The sequence below is a fragment of the Oreochromis niloticus genome, linkage group LG3, assembly GCF_001858045.2.
Source record: "Oreochromis niloticus isolate F11D_XX linkage group LG3, O_niloticus_UMD_NMBU, whole genome shotgun sequence".
Taxonomy (NCBI): Eukaryota; Metazoa; Chordata; class Actinopteri; order Cichliformes; family Cichlidae; genus Oreochromis; species Oreochromis niloticus.
Genome location: NC_031967.2, coordinates 71,677,621 through 71,693,961, shown reverse-complemented (window position 1 = coordinate 71,693,961; position 16,341 = coordinate 71,677,621). Strand labels below are relative to the sequence as shown.

Here is a 16,341-nt window from a genome sequence, read left to right as displayed (position 1 = left end):
GATTTTTTTTTTTTATTTTAAAAAGAACTATCTATACAGTGGGTGTAACAGATTAAAAAAAAATCAACTTACTAGTGATACTAAGTTTACAGCTGGCAGAGTTTAAGCCATGATCAGTGTTCACCTCACACAGGTACAGATCAGAGTCATCAGTCCTGAGTCTGTTCAAGTCTGATTTTTTGATCAGTTATCTGTCCACAGAAGATAAAAATATAATTCCAGGATCTGTCAGGTTTGGTTGTGAACGCCCACTGCAGTGTGATGTGTGTCATGTTTTAGTCTCTAACACAGGCAGGCCCTGTGAACAGGGGAAACAGTGGATTTAACCACCCGTTGTTGAAAACTCAAAACATATTTTGGCACAAAATGGAGAATACACTGTGTGATCATGTAGTTCAAAGTTCAGGCTGGAACTGAAACAAGAACGAAAGTGAAACTGCAGGAACAAACATGAGACTCCACCAACCGTCTGAACAGAGATGCAAAACACTCGTGTTCAGCTCGACCGCAGGATTTAACTTCAGGACTTCTCTCTGACAAGTTTTCGGTTCTTCCTGAGTGCTATGCACCATCTAGTGACATCTTTGAATATTGCACTGGTGTAAGGAGTGCAGCGAAACTACCACTGAATCAGTTTTAAAAGACAAACAAAAAACAAAACAAAAGAAAGTTAAGGGATGAAATGATTGACAGTGGGGTTTTTTTACAGTGTTCATCAGAGTGACAGCCTGGGGGAAGTAAATGAATCTGTGGCAACTGCTTTTTGTGAACAACTTCCTCTTTGTACTTTTTATTGTTGTTCTTTGTACACTAGCCTGTAACCGTTTATATTTAATATGCCTAAATCAAACAGGGGTGAGTCTAAGGGAGGGTGTGGGGTATTAATTTCAAGGGTTTCGTAACATTTTCCAGATTGAAAGTAAAATAATATAAAATGTTGTGGTAACTAAAATGCATTAATAATCAAAATTTGCAATTTTCCAATATAGCTACATTAAAATTTCTAGTTGTGCTTATGAGACACATAAGTATGGGCTCACATTAGCTCCTATTACAGAGGATCATATTTTTTGTTTCAAGGTCAACACAAACACATAATTATTAATAATTGTTTCTCCTGTTTTACTGCTGTCTTCAAACATTACTCATGAAACCACCCCAAATAATAACTGTGTCTTTCTTTGCAGTTACTGAAAACTGAAGTGAAGCTGAGTGAACACAAACAGAGGAGCAAACTGGCTGATGTAACCTGATCCCAGGCAGCCAGGCGTGACAGCTGTGTTTGCATATGAAACTACACTTGGTTCCTTAATGATGATAAAACCTGGCACAGAGTGAAAGAAGTGACACAAGGCAGACGTATGTATTGTATCTTTTATTTTTCTTTACTATAATTCTGTGTCTTCTGTCCTGTTACAAATGAATTAGTAACCATCCAGCTATTTGGTGACATGGTTAAATATTTCTGTCAGTACACATCATCATGTGAAGCTAAGACCAAATCAGCTGATTATATGGGATAATGTTGTCCTCTGAAAGAGGCTCCTGACCACAAAACGTTTGAGAACCTCTTTTTCTGGACTGAGGAGACTGAAGGTTTCCCACTGCAGGCAGAACAGACTCCGCTGGAAGGACTAAAGGTGAAATATGAAACATGAATTTGGTGTTTTGTGTTTTCAAACATGAGTTATTTGAGCAGTTGATGGTTTTATGTGCTTTGACATAACTGTTAATGCCTCTGGGTGATGAGCTCTCTGTGTAATTTTTCATGTTTTTGATTCAGGTGGCTGGATCATTTCTCGTAGTGAAATGTGTTATTCAAAACTTTGTCGGGACGCAGAGTCCTACAGATCTTAAGACAATTATTATTGGATTAAAATGTTATACTCCATTTAGTAACTGGATAATTTATGTTTTGCTGTTCAAAACTTTCACTTGATAGAAGAAATTCAGTAGCCAGGGGCAGGAAATTCAGCAAAACATCAGAACAAAGCAGTGAGACTAAAAACTTGTTTAACCAGTTGGACAGTGTGGGCGTGTCAGCCGGGTACGATGAGCACCTATATTCAAATCATTAACATCAAGGAGAAAAACAAGGAAGTGAGCTGCAGAGTAAAACACAGTGATGGCGGACATTTGGCAAGCTTTGAATTATTTTCTTTGTATTTGTTTTAAAAATGACTGTGTGAGAAACTTCCTCAAACAGTCTGGTGAGGAAGTTACACTTTAGAGAGTTAATCAAGAATGAAAGAAAAGCTGAGACAGCTGAAGTAGAGGATAATTTCTAAAACGTGTGTTATGTGATTTATGATATTTAGCAGGAAAATACTTTTACTTAAATACAGATTCAAACTCCTGAAGCATAAAGTGGGTAAGGGAGTAAGACAAGACCTTAATAGAGAAAGAACAGAATCAGATCTTATCCCAGTGCAGACAGCAAAGAGCTGCAGACAGACAGTGTTCAGGAAGATGATGAACAAGTTACCCTTTGATCTGATTTAAATTATGTATGTTTTTATATTTTTGTTCTATTTAAAAAGCTTAATAATCACAATGATTGTTTGTTGACTTGTTGATGGTCAGACAAAAAAACTCACTTTATTTCAGTTTTTTTTTTATCATCTATCATATCACATCATAATTATTATTAAGCATTAATATATTTAAACAGATCACCACATTCTAGCTATCAGCTATCTCAATGAATGCCTCCGATGCTTGACCCCCTCCCATGCAGACAGAGGATCGACTGTGCTGGTGCAGAGCCTTGCTGTTTGCCAGCTGTCTACACTGGCAAACTCTCACCCCATTTATCCACCCATGTTGCTTGTGATGTGTTTCATGGTGTTATGCTGTGAAGATTCATGTGCTTTTTGTGCTAAGGAGTTTTTGTTTTCTGTTCTTATATTGATCTCATAGGAGCTCAGTCTTTCTCTCCTGCACTCCCCTATTTTTGCACATTTCATTATTTTCTTATACGCTACCTGTTCTCACCTGTCTCCCGATGTAACGTTTGTGTAATGTATGTTTGGTCGGAAGAGGTCCTATTTCGCTGAAGGCAGCTGCAAGTGACAAATAAGAGCTTCACCACCACCATCATCATCATCAATAAACAGAAAAAAGCTAAATTATAATCTGTTTTATTCTCACTTTTCTCTTCCATCAGGCGACTGCAGGTTTTTACCAACATGGAAAGGTATCCCTCTCAAAACCTCACATTATCTTCACTGCTAAAAGAACAAATAGAGAAATGATTTCATGCTACATGCAGTAACTCTCTACAACAAATCTGCTTACCAGCATCATCTGGTCTCTTTGTTAATTCAGTTTAACCCTACAAAGTTTGTCCAGCATATGTTCCACTTGGAGAGTAAAAATGGTGGATATATTACCCTTCCCAATTCCTTTCCTCACTCCTCAGACCAGACCCTCCTGAACATCAACCCGGACTCAGCTCTGTAACAATGAGGAAGAGAACCAATCCACAGGAAGTCTGCTCTGACTTTAAAAGGAGGAAACTGTCTCCTGATGTGAAGTAAGAGTGATAAACATGTGTAAAACTCTATTAGTAATCAGTGAGAAGGTTTGGTTTACCACATGTGAAGTAATTTATCATCATTATTTTTAATTTAATTGTATTGTTTTTTGGGGGTTTTTTTGCTGTGTTCATGCTGTGGATTTAAACACCTGTTGTTGAAAAGTCAAAACAGGTTTTGGCGCAAAATGGAGAATACACTGTGTGATCATGTAGTTCAAGTGAAAAAAAGGGATGTTTACATAATGAACTATTCTGACTCTTAAACCGTGATTTATTTATTTTTTGAACATTTTTTACTTTATTTGGCCAAGTTTATACACACACACACACACACACACACACACACACACACACACAGTAAGTAAGAAAAAATAAGTTGCATAAAATCTATACAAGCTAATTAGATTAATGTACACATGAAATGATTCATCTGTTTTTTCACAGTGTTGAGTAACAGCCTGAGGGAAGAAACTGTGTTTATAAAAAGAAGTAAAGACAGCTGAATAAACACACAGACTAAAGTGAACAAAGTCATTCATTGTAAAGAGCATCAAAGATTTTAGCCTTACTGTAATATTATTACTGTGACCAGCTCTAACTTTATCCAGTACTTCTCGTTGTCTGAAGGCTAAAAATGTAATTCCTCTGCCTGATGGTCTTTTTCTCTGCTCAGGATCACTGAGGTAACAGATGCCCCTAAATCTGAACCTGGACCCAGCTGTGTGTCTTTGAAGAGTGATCAATCAAAGTTTTTCATCTCTAACTTTAAAGGAACAAAACCCGCTCCTGCTGAGAAGTAAGTTACCTTATAGCTGTGTACTACATTGGGCTTGACATCATAAAAGCCGTGCATTCCCTGCACTGGCCATCATGCTGATTATAATTTATGTAGTAATCAGAAGGAATGTGTCAGCTCCATACTGTGGGTACCAGTTTTGCTTAGAAAGGTGAAGTGATCCACAGCTGTCTGTGTGGTGGCGAAAACCACGAGCTGCTGGAATTCTCTAAATATTAAGTTAAAGAGTTTCAATTCTTCCTTTATATTCCCAGTGGAATATAACCACTGTTTCTTTTTTTATATGATCTGCATGAAATAACATGACAAAATCCATTAGGATGTTGTAAGATGATCTTTTGTAGTTCATCATCTTCAACTGAAGACCACAGATGTATCCTAGTGTAAGCGGATACAAAGTGTCATCATATGATTTTCTTTTAAGTGTATTTTTAATTGCTCAGAAAAATAATCAGCTGCTGCTCTAAGATGCTCTTCTTTGCTGCAGGTATTTTAAAGACAAAAAAGCCACATTCTCAATAAAACACTTCAACACAACAAATCTGATTTTTTTCTTCTTCTTCTTTAAATTCTTTTTCATCTTTATGGTAAATGGCCTGTATTTGTATAGCGCTTTTCTAGTCCCTAAGGACCCCAAAGCGCTTTACATATCCAGTCATCCACCCATTCACACACAGGTGATGGCAGCTACATTGTAGCCACAGCCACCCTGGGGCGCACTGACAGAGGCGAGGCTGCCGGACACTGGTGCCACCGGGCCCTCTGACCGCCGGGGCTCAAACCGGCAACCTTCCGATTACAAGGCGAACTCCTAACTCTTGTCCCACGATCACCCATCATTTATGATGATGAAATGTATAGGGCATTTCCATAATATGGTCATTACAAGAACACACTCAAGTACAGAACCATCACTGACTTGCTGATTTTGGACTAGTGGAGTCCAATAAATGAATAAATAAATAAGTCTAAAAATTAACATAATAGGTTTGTGACAGCACAGTAGCACTTTTTTAATCAGTATGATCCCCAAACAGTAGAAGAAGAAATATTGAGCTTGTATTTATGTGCAAAATAGTTCTGATTTCATCATGGTGTCTCCACAGAGACGGTCAGGAGAGTCTTCAGCATGACCAGCAGCATCAAACTGATCTGGACTCAGTATTTAAGGTTTGTACATGTACACCAACCTCTGTTTGTAATTATTTTAATTTTGCACAGTTCAATATTCATCATAAAATTATGCCAAATTTCCACAAATAATTCAAAAGTGAAATATTTTCACTTGCTTTTTTATTTAAAAAGCATTTTTTAAAACTAAGTTTCAAACTGCTGATAAAGAAGAGAAGCAATAAGGGCAATTAAACAAAATATGTGCAGAAGGACGAGGAAATGATTAAACTACTTTGATTCACTGTATCAAAAACTGAGCAGCAGTTGAGACCTTGATGAAAGGAGTCTCAGGATTACGATGTGAGCGAAACACTGATTGAAATTTTCCAAAGATCTGAGTTTTTTTTATATCATCAATGAATTGAGAGGCAAAAGATTGTTCCCCCTAAAATTGTGAATAAAAAGCATGATAAAATTACTTAAAATTGATGGATGAAAGCAGGATTTTTTGTATACATCATAAATACATGTATTTATTTATCACATTTTTTCAGTTCAATGTTAATAATCACTGTTTTTATATCAATAAGAACCAAAATGACAATCCACAAAAAAATATTCAAAAATGTTATACAATGATAACATTTTTGAATTATATTTTTTTCTCTGACAGGAGTTTTATTTTAATGTGTTACTTGCATATATTTTAACATTTTTTTTCAAATTCAAAACAAACATAAAACAAATCTGTGAAAAATTATTTTTACTTTGAAGATCTGATTTTCATGAATTTTGTCATTTATTTTCCAGATGCTAGAGCACAACATTATCACGTTTGTGAAGAACGAGCTAAAGAAGATGCAGAATGATCTGAATCCAGATTATTCGGAGTGTCAGAGGGATGAAGAGGAGGTGTTTGACAGTGAGGAAGAGAAGCAGAGAAGGAGCAGCAGAGATGCATTTCTGAAACTTGCAGTTAACCTCCTGAGAATAATGAAACAGGAGGAGCTGGCTGACTGTCTGCAGAGTAGTAAGAGGATTTCTCTTCATAAATTCGTTCTTTACATGAATGAAATTGTCATATTTTCTATCATCATAACACTGATGTTTCTGGTGCTTTTCTGTAGAAAATCCTGATCCACTTTGTGAGAATACGTTTAAATGTAACCTAAAGAAGAAGTTCCAGTGTGTGTTTGAGGGGATCGCTAAACCAGGAACCCCAATCACTCTAAATGAGATCTACACAGAGCTCTGCATCACAGAGGGAGGGACCGGAGAGGTCAACACTGAACATGAGGTCAGACAGATTGAAATGTTTTCCTGGAAACCAAACAGACCAGAGACACCAATCAGGTGTGAAAACATCTTTAAAGTCTCAACTGAAAGAGACAAACCAATCAGAACAGTCCTGACCAAAGGAGTGGCTGGCATCGGAAAAACATTCCTGACACAAAAGTTCACTTTGGACTGGGCTGAAGACAAGACCAACCAGGACGTCCAGTTCATTTTTCCATTCCCATTAAGAGAGCTGAATTTACTGAAGGATAAAAAGTTCAGCTTAGTGGGACTTATTCATCACTTCTTTACTGAGATCAAAGAAGCAGGAATCTGTAAATTTGAAAAGTTCAAAGTTGTGTTCATCTTTGATGGCCTGGATGAGTGTCGACTTCCTCTGAACTTCCACATCACTGAGATCCTCACTGATGTTACAGAGTCCACATCAGTGGATGTTCTGCTGACAAACCTCATCAGGGGAAAGTTGCTTCCTTCCGCTCACATCTGGATAACCACACGACCTGCAGCAACCAATCAGATCCCTGCTAAGTATATAGACATGGTTACAGAGGTCAGAGGGTTCACTGACCCAAAGAAGGAAGAGTACTTCAGGAAGAGACTCAGAGACAAGGAAGAGGCCAACACCATAATCTCTCACATCAAGACATCACGAAGCCTCCACATCATGTGTCACATCCCAATCTTCTGCTGGATCACTGCTACAGTTTTAGAGAGTTTGTTAAAAACCAAACAGGATGGAGGAAAGCTGCCCAAGACACTGACTGAGATGTACATTCGTTTCCTGGTGGTTCAGACCAAACTGAAGAACATCAGGTATGATGGAAGAGCTGAGACAGATCCTCTTTGGAGTCCAGCGAGTAGGAAAATGATTGAAGCACTGGGAAAGCTGGCGTTTGAGCAGCTGCAGAAAGGAAACCTGATCTTCTATGAATCAGACCTGACAGAGTGTGGCATTAATGTCAGAGAGGCCTCAGACTACTCAGGAGTGTTCACACAGATCTTTAAAGAGGAGGGAGGAGTGTACCAAAATAAGGTTTACTGTTTTGTCCATCTGAGCATTCAGGAGTTTTTAGCTGCTCTTTATGTCCATCTGACCTTCACCAACTCTGGTATCAACCGGCTGGAAATGGAACAAATGGCATCAGTGCAGACTGGAGAGTCTTTAATACAAAACTTCTACCAGAGTGCTGTGGACAAGGCCTTGAAGAGTCCAAATGGACATCTGGACTTGTTTCTTCGCTTCTTCCTGGGTCTTTCAATACCAGCCAATTGGGACCTCCTACAAGGCCTGCACACACAAACAGGAATCAGCTCACAGATAAATCAGCAAACAGTCAAATACATTAAAGAAAAAATGAATGGCACTCTCTCGCCAGAGAAGAGCATCAATCTTTTCCACTGTTTGAATGAATTGAATGATGATTCTATAGTGAAGGAGATCCAACATCACCTGAGTTTAGGACATCTGTCTAAAGTTAATCTCTCTCCTGCTCAGTGGTCAGCTCTGATCTTCATCCTACTGTCATCAAAAACAGGCGTGGATGTGTTTGACTTGAGGAAATACTCAGCTTCAGAAGATGCTCTTCTGCAGCTTCTGCCAGTGGTCAAAGCCTGTAAGAAAGCCCAGTAAGTATCCAGTAGGGCTGGGTATCATCACTGATTTCTAGAATCAATTTGATTCCGATTCACAAGGTCCCGAATCTATTCGATCCACGATTCGATTCAATTTGATTCGATTCAATTAGATTTGAATGGGGAAATTTAGCCTCAGACAGTCAGAAATATTGTAATTCTGATCACGCACCAGTACATTTCCATATTTTTATATCTATAAAAAGAAAGCTGACACGAGACTTTATCAAAAGTGTAAGCATCACAGCAGATGCCTTTGTGTTAAAGTGACTGAGGATAAAACACAGATTCTTAGATGGGAAATTGTTCTTGAAGTACACTGAGAGAGCGCGCGCGAGAGAGAGAGAGAGAGAGAGCTGTGCACGAAGTGTGATTTTTATCGTGGTGGAAGCAAAACAGTAAAAGTAAGAGGGAATCCATGATGATGTTTATGTGAAGCAAAATGTGAAGCGTAGTTTGGATCTTCTTTTGCTGCTGGTTCAGTCAATATTGTTTGGAGAGAGATAAAACCTGCAGCTTCAGAATCAGCGCAAAAAGGACGCAAACACAAAGCGCGGACCCGCCGAAACACCAGAGTCAGCGAGCTGTCGGCTTTCCGCCCCGACCGTGTCTGTGCCGTCGGGTGAGAAAGCCAACATCTCACGGATTCTGATCCATCTGTGCAGACTACATGTACCTGCTGTCATTTACTGTTTTAGCTGTTTGGTGGTTGTTGAAATTTTGTGAGGTTTAACCTTAGATTCTGGCATTTCGTGCAAAATAAATTTATATTTTAAAATCGATTCAGGATTTTAATGAATCGATATCACGTTATCCAAGCTACAACTGACTTTAATCGATACACTGATAATCAAAACCCACCCTTAATATCCAGTTTAATCCTGGCAAGAGACTGCGTCAAAGTGTTTATTTATTAGAGTTTGGAAAGTTCACTGATATATTGATATGTTTCTAGGTTGAGTGGCTGTAACCTCACGGAGAGAAGCTGTGAAGCTCTTTCCTCAATTCTAAGTTCCCAGTCCTCCAGACTGAGAGAGCTGGACATGAGTAACAACAACCTTCAGGACTCAGGAGTGAAGCTGCTTTGTGTTGGACTTGGGAGTCCACAGTGTGCGCTGGAAACTCTCAGGTTAGTTGACTCTTTGTTTCAGGAGATTTGGATATTTCACAACAACTGTCAGTATTTTATAGATTTTAAGATGTTGTTTCTGTTGTGGTGTAAGCTCTGAAAGAGAACAGTAGAGTAGAAAGTGAAACACACACACTTCATCAATCAGAAAAATATAACTTTATTTATGATTGTCTATCATAGCAAAAAAGAACAGAAAGTCAATGCTTTCTGTTCTTTTTTTAACTGAGTGAAGAAAAGCCAGTTTGTTTGTCTTTGTAACAACTTTAACTGAAATCAGAATCTGTTAATTCGACTGCATGTACATCATCAAATTCAGAGCATTTCCTTACAATGATGTGACATGTTGTATGTGTTTGAAGGCTGTCAGGCTGTCAGATCACAGGAACAGGCTTCACCTCTCTGGCCACAGCTCTGCTCTCCAATCCCTCCTATTTGAAAGAGTTGGACTTGAGCTATAATCACCCAGCAGACTCCGGATTGAAGCTTTTGTCTGCTCAAAAAGAGGATCCACATGTGAAACTGGACATACTCTGGTAGGAAAAGAGGAAATAAAGCTAAAAATATTTTTTTTTCTCCAGCATATTGTAAAGTAACCACTGAGCTGATTGCCAGTAATACAGTCTGTATGTCCAGTTAAATGGGCAGCTGTGTTTGGGTGAATGACTCAGAACCAATCGCAGTTAAAAGCCCATCTGTGGGCACACAAGGAAGGATACACAGCTTGAAGGAGAATGTAACAAATACATAAGGATGGGACCCTCGATACTGACGCTTCAAGACTGTGTCGATCTTCCTAATTACAGATGTTTTAAAACACTTCTTTAAAGTGTGGCTCAAAACACCCACGTCACAGCACGTCGTGCTCCACACAGTCACAGCTGCACCTCCCTGTTTTTAGTCAGCTCTGACTTCTCTTTTTTAGTTTTTTCTGAAAATGTTATGAAACTTTTACTAAAAATCAGCATCAATTGATTTCATCCTCCCTCTGTCATATGAACAGGACATGAGTGGACCCTGCATGCAGGACTCTGTAGCTCTATTGAGGCTGGAAATAACCAAAGCAACCAAACAAAACCAATATCACGAACAACATTAACTGATACCAAGCAGGCTAACAGAGATTACATGAACCACGAGGAAGGGGGCAACACAGAGCAGAGTGAGATGGATATTAGGGCCGAGTGGGCACACCCGGGAAACGCAGCTGAACAGAAATTAATTCATGAGACTGGGGAAGCAAAACTGAACATGACACACATGAGACGAGGAACTGTCAAAATAAAACAGGAAATAACAGGATACCGAGACTGTGACAGAGACACATGAACTTGACAGAGACAGAAAGGTAGATAAACATGGAGACAGAGACTCATGGAGTGACACAGAGAAAGCTGGGAACAATCTGAAACTCCAGGAATCAAAATGAGCAATTACTATAACCAGGAACACGAAAAGCAGAAAAAGCACAATTTCATAATAAGTAATGAAGAAACCCAGGAGCACTAAATCAAACACACCTACCATCAAAACTCTCAATTATAAAAATCAGAGAATAATAAAGATCAGTCAGAACTTAGAGTCCAAACACAAACGTTGGATCGAAGCCCCAGGTCCATGACAGTGTCGGCAGCAGTCTGAATGAACTGGACAGGCAATTAACTTTGACAGGGTGACATTCGACTCTTTTTGCCATTTTAAATAAACAAAAAAATCAGTGTATCTTTACAACCATACAGTCACAGTATACTCAGAAGGAATTAAAGTCATGGTTAAAATAAATACAAAGATATCTGTGTTAGATTGTAGAAGCAGGAGACAAGCTCGACACAGTGTTCTCTAAGTGAAGTCACCACACACCTGGATAGCTGACTTTGAACACACAATATCCTCAGCAGTGTTGGGCTTTGAAAAAGTAATTAGTTATAGTTCCTAGTTACTTCCTCAAGTTAGTAACTGAGTTACAATATTAGAAAAGTAACTAATTACTAGGAAAGGTAACTATTGCGTTACTTAAAAAAATGTTTAACCCTCTGGGGTCCAGGGTGTAACTGGCCATTTCTGACTACTTTTGATTTTCCCTCCACATTCACCTTAAAAAACTGTTTGTCTTGCCTTGTTTGGTATCATTCTTTTCTGCACAACCTCACATGTCTGAATTTACTATATTTTTTTATTTTTATTTTGGCATATTGTATTAACACAATTAATCTAAAATCACACAAAAAACATAAAATCAGGAGAGTAGAAAAAACGTATATTTTTTACTGTAATAACCACAAACATGTTTAATGAATCATATCTCATAACTTTAAATGCAAATAGAAATTGTAAATTTTAAAATCCTGACACTGTTTACATTGTAATCTGCCTTTGGTGGCTTTTTGGCAGCACCTGTGACATTCAGCAGTCGCCTCATTGTTCTGACACACAATACAAAACTATCAACTACACTACAAACTAACTATGCAAGACAACACACTAACTGCACACTCCAAACACGCTGCATTTTCTTGTTAGTAACTGTAACGGTGTTGCAACAATAGAAATAGGAATTAGTTAGATTACTTGTTACTGAAAAAAGTAACACCGTTAGTAATGCCGTTACTTTTAAAGCTGTTATTCCCATCACTGATCCTCAGCATATTTACATGACGATGAATGAACTATAAAGACTTTCCATGATGCTCATGCTGCTCTGATGCCTCCTGCTCTGTTATTCCCACTGACACTTCTGGTGGAAACATCTCATAAACAAGAGGAGAAAGATGTGCAGGTTCAGTGGAACCAAAACCACAGACTCAGACTGAGTAAAAGCTCGTGGCCATTTCAAAATATCTGTCATCCACAGTAGTACAGGTGGTAAATAAAGTTAAGGGAAGTTTATTTAATGGTGTAGAGGTTGCACAGAATGACATGTTTGCTCAGATTTAGAAGGTAATGCACAATGTGAAAATTATGTTGTGACTGGTCAGAATTAGCCCACAAAAATTAATAAATGTTTTTAAATATTTATTTTTGAAAAAATTGGAAATAAAAGTTAATTCTTCACCAGCTTCTAGCTTTGTTTGACGGTGTGTAGGATAAACTGGATGTCACACACTCCCAGAAACCTTGAAAGCCAACCAGACTTTGAGGGTATTTCCCACCAATGCTGGAACAACAATGACAAAGACAGAAGCTGACTCAGACTCAAATAGCTTAAAACCTATGTGATTATAACAATGAACAAACACATTGTTGTGACAGAAACACAAGGAGGCAGAAAATAAACCAGACTGAAACCAAGAAATGCTGCTACAAGAAAGTATGAAACCAATAGAGAATATATAATCATGAAACCGAGAATAATCAAAAGTACAAAACCAGAAAAACCCAAACATCCCAAAACTCCAAACTCCAAAAATCCATCATGACATCACATTACACTTTTGTTTCATTTTTCCCTTACCACATTTATTGTTATACCTTGCCAGTGTTTTGGGTCAGATTGTCTTACTATATCTGCACTTGCTATTTCATGCAGTTCAGATATAGTCATGTGAAAAACATAAGACTTCTTCTGTAAATGATTCTTCTTAAGTTATTCAATTACTACTCATTGTTGAGGCGATCCTACGGGGTGCACTGTTTTATACAGAGTGTTCTTTATACAGGATTTTGGCTTTTTACATCTTTTATACACTTCACCTGATACAGACCAAATAATTTTTCTAACTGAGTTGATACATAAAAACAAAAATAAAACCTTAAATGAGTAAATGAGAAAGTATGATAATTTTCACTTTATTGTGAGATCAAATAAAGCACAAGACAATTTCTCTAGAAAAGATGAATCAGAGAATATAAAGGCCATGTTTTTGCACGAAATGATAATGTGCTTATTTCAGTGTGGAGCCTCAAGGAGACCAGTGGATGAGACCAGGTCTAAGAAAATGTAAGTGTGTTTTTGATTTATTAGCTGTACATCATGCTGCACTGTGTTCTACATTTTGTCACATTTTTTATGCATCTCTGCTAATTATCTTTAATTATGAATTTTAATTAAATTCCACAACTAAAACTCATTTTTGATACAATCTTAAAACATCACAAAGTTTTGCACATTGGTTCTTATTGATGATAAACTAATGTGAAAACCAGTTAAACCATTTCTTAATTATCTGGTGAAGAAATGAGACCACATAGTCAAGTAGAATTTTCCATTCAGAAATAATTTTGCCTGCAGTAAAATTGGATAGAGGACGAGCTGTAACAGCACCAACCTCATGATTAGTTTATAATGTTTGGTGCAAAATAAAAGTTACCAGAGAGGGAGGGAGTTTAGATTAAATTATTGATCTACTTCAAACAAAATTTGGCTTCATGAGTCAGGTTGTAATTCATCTGTGTTAACTAGCATTAGCTAATGTACTGGGATGAAGAACATAATTTAAATGCACTGGTGATACTGACTGATTGTGATGATGACCTGTTTTCCACTCACAGGCAAATGTAAAAATTTGGCTGTGTTAACACTAAACTACATAGAGGATTATTTTTACCCATCACCTTATTAAAAATACTGTAATACTGTTAAATGAAGTCCCATCATCTCATGTATTGTGGCCGCAAACTTTTAGGCCAATATGGTAAGCCAATGATGTGGAAGGCCAGCTTTTCAGGCTTTGGAAAAGAATAGAATTCTTGGAATAGAGTTTAATACACTGCAGCCCGGGACATCTCGACCCTCCTCTTTATGTAGGGTCAGGGACCCCTCCTCCTGATGTTGGGTATTTTTCCATTCATTGCTTTTTCCTTGTTCAATATCAAAAATTAGACTAATACGTATTTTCTCAACTCCACAAATGTCAACATTAACCCCAATTATCGATATAATATGTTTGTCAATACTTTTCCCCAGTCAATTGTCAATTTTGCACTTTTTTCTTCTTAAATCTCCGACACTTGTCTTACATAACCTTCTGGCACTGCTCCATAACTCTCCGAGCACTGTTCCCAACATCAATCATTTTTATCGGGTCCTTTATGACAGTTTTATGACCAATACTCCGGAAAAATAGAGATATCAAACATACAGCAAAGACAATTAATCTTCCTGACAGCTAAGTTGGGTTTGCTGCCAGGGGTGGGCTGCTATACCCGTTAAAGAAGGGTTTTTCACAATTTTGGCAACCGGAGACGGGCAAAAGTGTCCCAGGTGCACTCATAGGCGGGCAAGTTTTGTTTACTTTCATGGGATAGAGATGGGTGCTTCATCACTTTCTGGCAGCGGAGAGGCTTCCAGGTGCAGCTCAGCGGGGCCAAGTTTATTTAACCCTTTGTTTGGACTAGTTAACATTGGCCATAATACAATCAAAGGTTACTTATTGGTCCTAATCATGTATATATGATTACATAGTGTATATGTGAGTATATGTCCAGTGTATGATATATATGTCATAAAAATCCACAACAGTATCACTGCTTCTCCTATCATCATATAGAGAATGTGGGGATGTGTGGAAAAATAAAATGCGACCATTTCAATCTAGAATCACCACAGGAGATATTTTCACCATGTAGAAATCGATGTAAAACAACTGTGGCACTCCTGGTTGCCCAGCAACATATTTACACACATTTCAATGTGCACATAAAATGAAAATCACCAAATCACATAACATCGCTTTCATGTTTGTGTTTAGTGTTGATGGTGCACCTTAGACGTTAATGCATGTGAAGTGAATGTAAATGCAAAGCCTGTATGCTTCTATTAATTCACTTCCCTTTCAAATAATTATTGTTGATAATTTTGTTTTTTAAGACGAATTTTTTCTTTTTTCTCATTTACACTCATCATCACACTGCCTGCATCCTCGAATGTTTAAGCTTCAGACCACATAAATAAAGACACAAAATATGAGGACCACATTTACTGTTACACATTGGCTCCAATTAATCATTTGCTAATGAGTTGTTAGAGTTAAACGGTTATGCACTGTGTCTTATTGGCCCTTTTAGATTTCTGTGATCTGACGCTGGATCCAACCACAGCACACAGGAACCTCAAGCTGTCTGACGACAAGAAGGAGGTGACACATGTGAAAGAAGACCAGCTGTATCCTGATCATGATCATAGGTTTGATAAGTGGCCTCAGCTGCTGTGTACTAACAGTCTGAGTGGTCGCTGTTACTGGGAGGTTGAGTGGAGAGGAGAGGTTCATGTTGCTGTAGCTTACGGAGGAATCAGAAGGAAAGGAGAAGAGGATGAAAGCAGGTTTGGAAGGACTTACCAATCCTGGAGTCTCTACTGTCGTGATCATATAGGTTACTATGGAAATCATGATTACATTGGAAGAGCTATTCCTCTTCTCCCCTCAGCTGTTTCTCACAAAGTAGCAGTGTATGTGGACTGTTCTGCAGGAACTGTGTCCTTTTACAGTGTCTCCTCTGACAAACTGATCCACCTGCACACCTTCAACACCACCTTCACTGAACCTGTATATGCTGGGTTTAGAGTGAAGCCTGACTCTAGTATCCACCTCTGTGCTGACTCAGAATAATGGACTTACTGTGGTGTTTCATACTTTTTCTCACTTAGCTATTGTAAATGTTAAATCTGTCAGATAAATTGTCTCATACATTGTACATATATTAGTTTTTTTTTCCTGAAAAATGTCTGTTATCATCTTATTGTCTGAGGTGCCTATTTTTCAAGAGCAGTTATCAGTTTTCTACTAATATGTTACAGTTTAAATACCCACTTTGCTTTAAAATCTGTTGCATCATAATCAAACACTGTATTTGTTCCATTATACACATTTTAATGGTGTTTAGCCTGATGGAAAAAATCTT

General features: G+C 38.0%; 1 protein-coding gene across 3 annotated transcripts; it reads left to right on the top strand.

Annotated features, from left to right (window-relative positions):
* Positions 1-1,235: 1,235 nt before the first annotated feature.
* LOC100695515 (NLR family CARD domain-containing protein 3-like) lies at positions 1,236-16,111 on the top strand. 3 transcript variants are annotated; one of them, XM_019357124.2, is made up of 12 exons: positions 1,236-1,359; positions 1,540-1,640; positions 3,167-3,196; positions 3,422-3,535; positions 4,212-4,334; positions 5,441-5,504; positions 6,258-6,477; positions 6,575-8,369; positions 9,331-9,504; positions 9,867-10,040; positions 13,395-13,441; positions 15,508-16,111. In XM_019357124.2, the coding sequence occupies exons 3-12, from the start codon at positions 3,189-3,191 to the stop codon at positions 16,047-16,049; spliced, it is 3,261 nt and encodes a 1,086-aa protein (XP_019212669.1). In that variant the 5' UTR covers positions 1,236-1,359; positions 1,540-1,640; positions 3,167-3,188; the 3' UTR covers positions 16,050-16,111. The 3 variants fall into 3 exon arrangements, with proteins under 3 accessions (XP_019212669.1, XP_019212668.1, XP_019212670.1); XM_019357123.2 differs by having other exon boundaries at positions 1,473-1,640; XM_019357125.2 differs by lacking the exon at positions 1,540-1,640.
* Positions 16,112-16,341: the final 230 nt, after the last annotated feature.

Bases quoted from the DNA above. Each gene is read 5' to 3' on its own strand.
- LOC100695515 (XM_019357125.2), top strand. The intron at 3,536-4,211 runs GTAAGAGTGATA...TTCTCTGCTCAG, and splicing joins AAACTGTCTCCTGATGTGAA to GATCACTGAGGTAACAGATG. The intron at 5,505-6,257 runs GTTTGTACATGT...TTTATTTTCCAG, and splicing joins ATCTGGACTCAGTATTTAAG to ATGCTAGAGCACAACATTAT.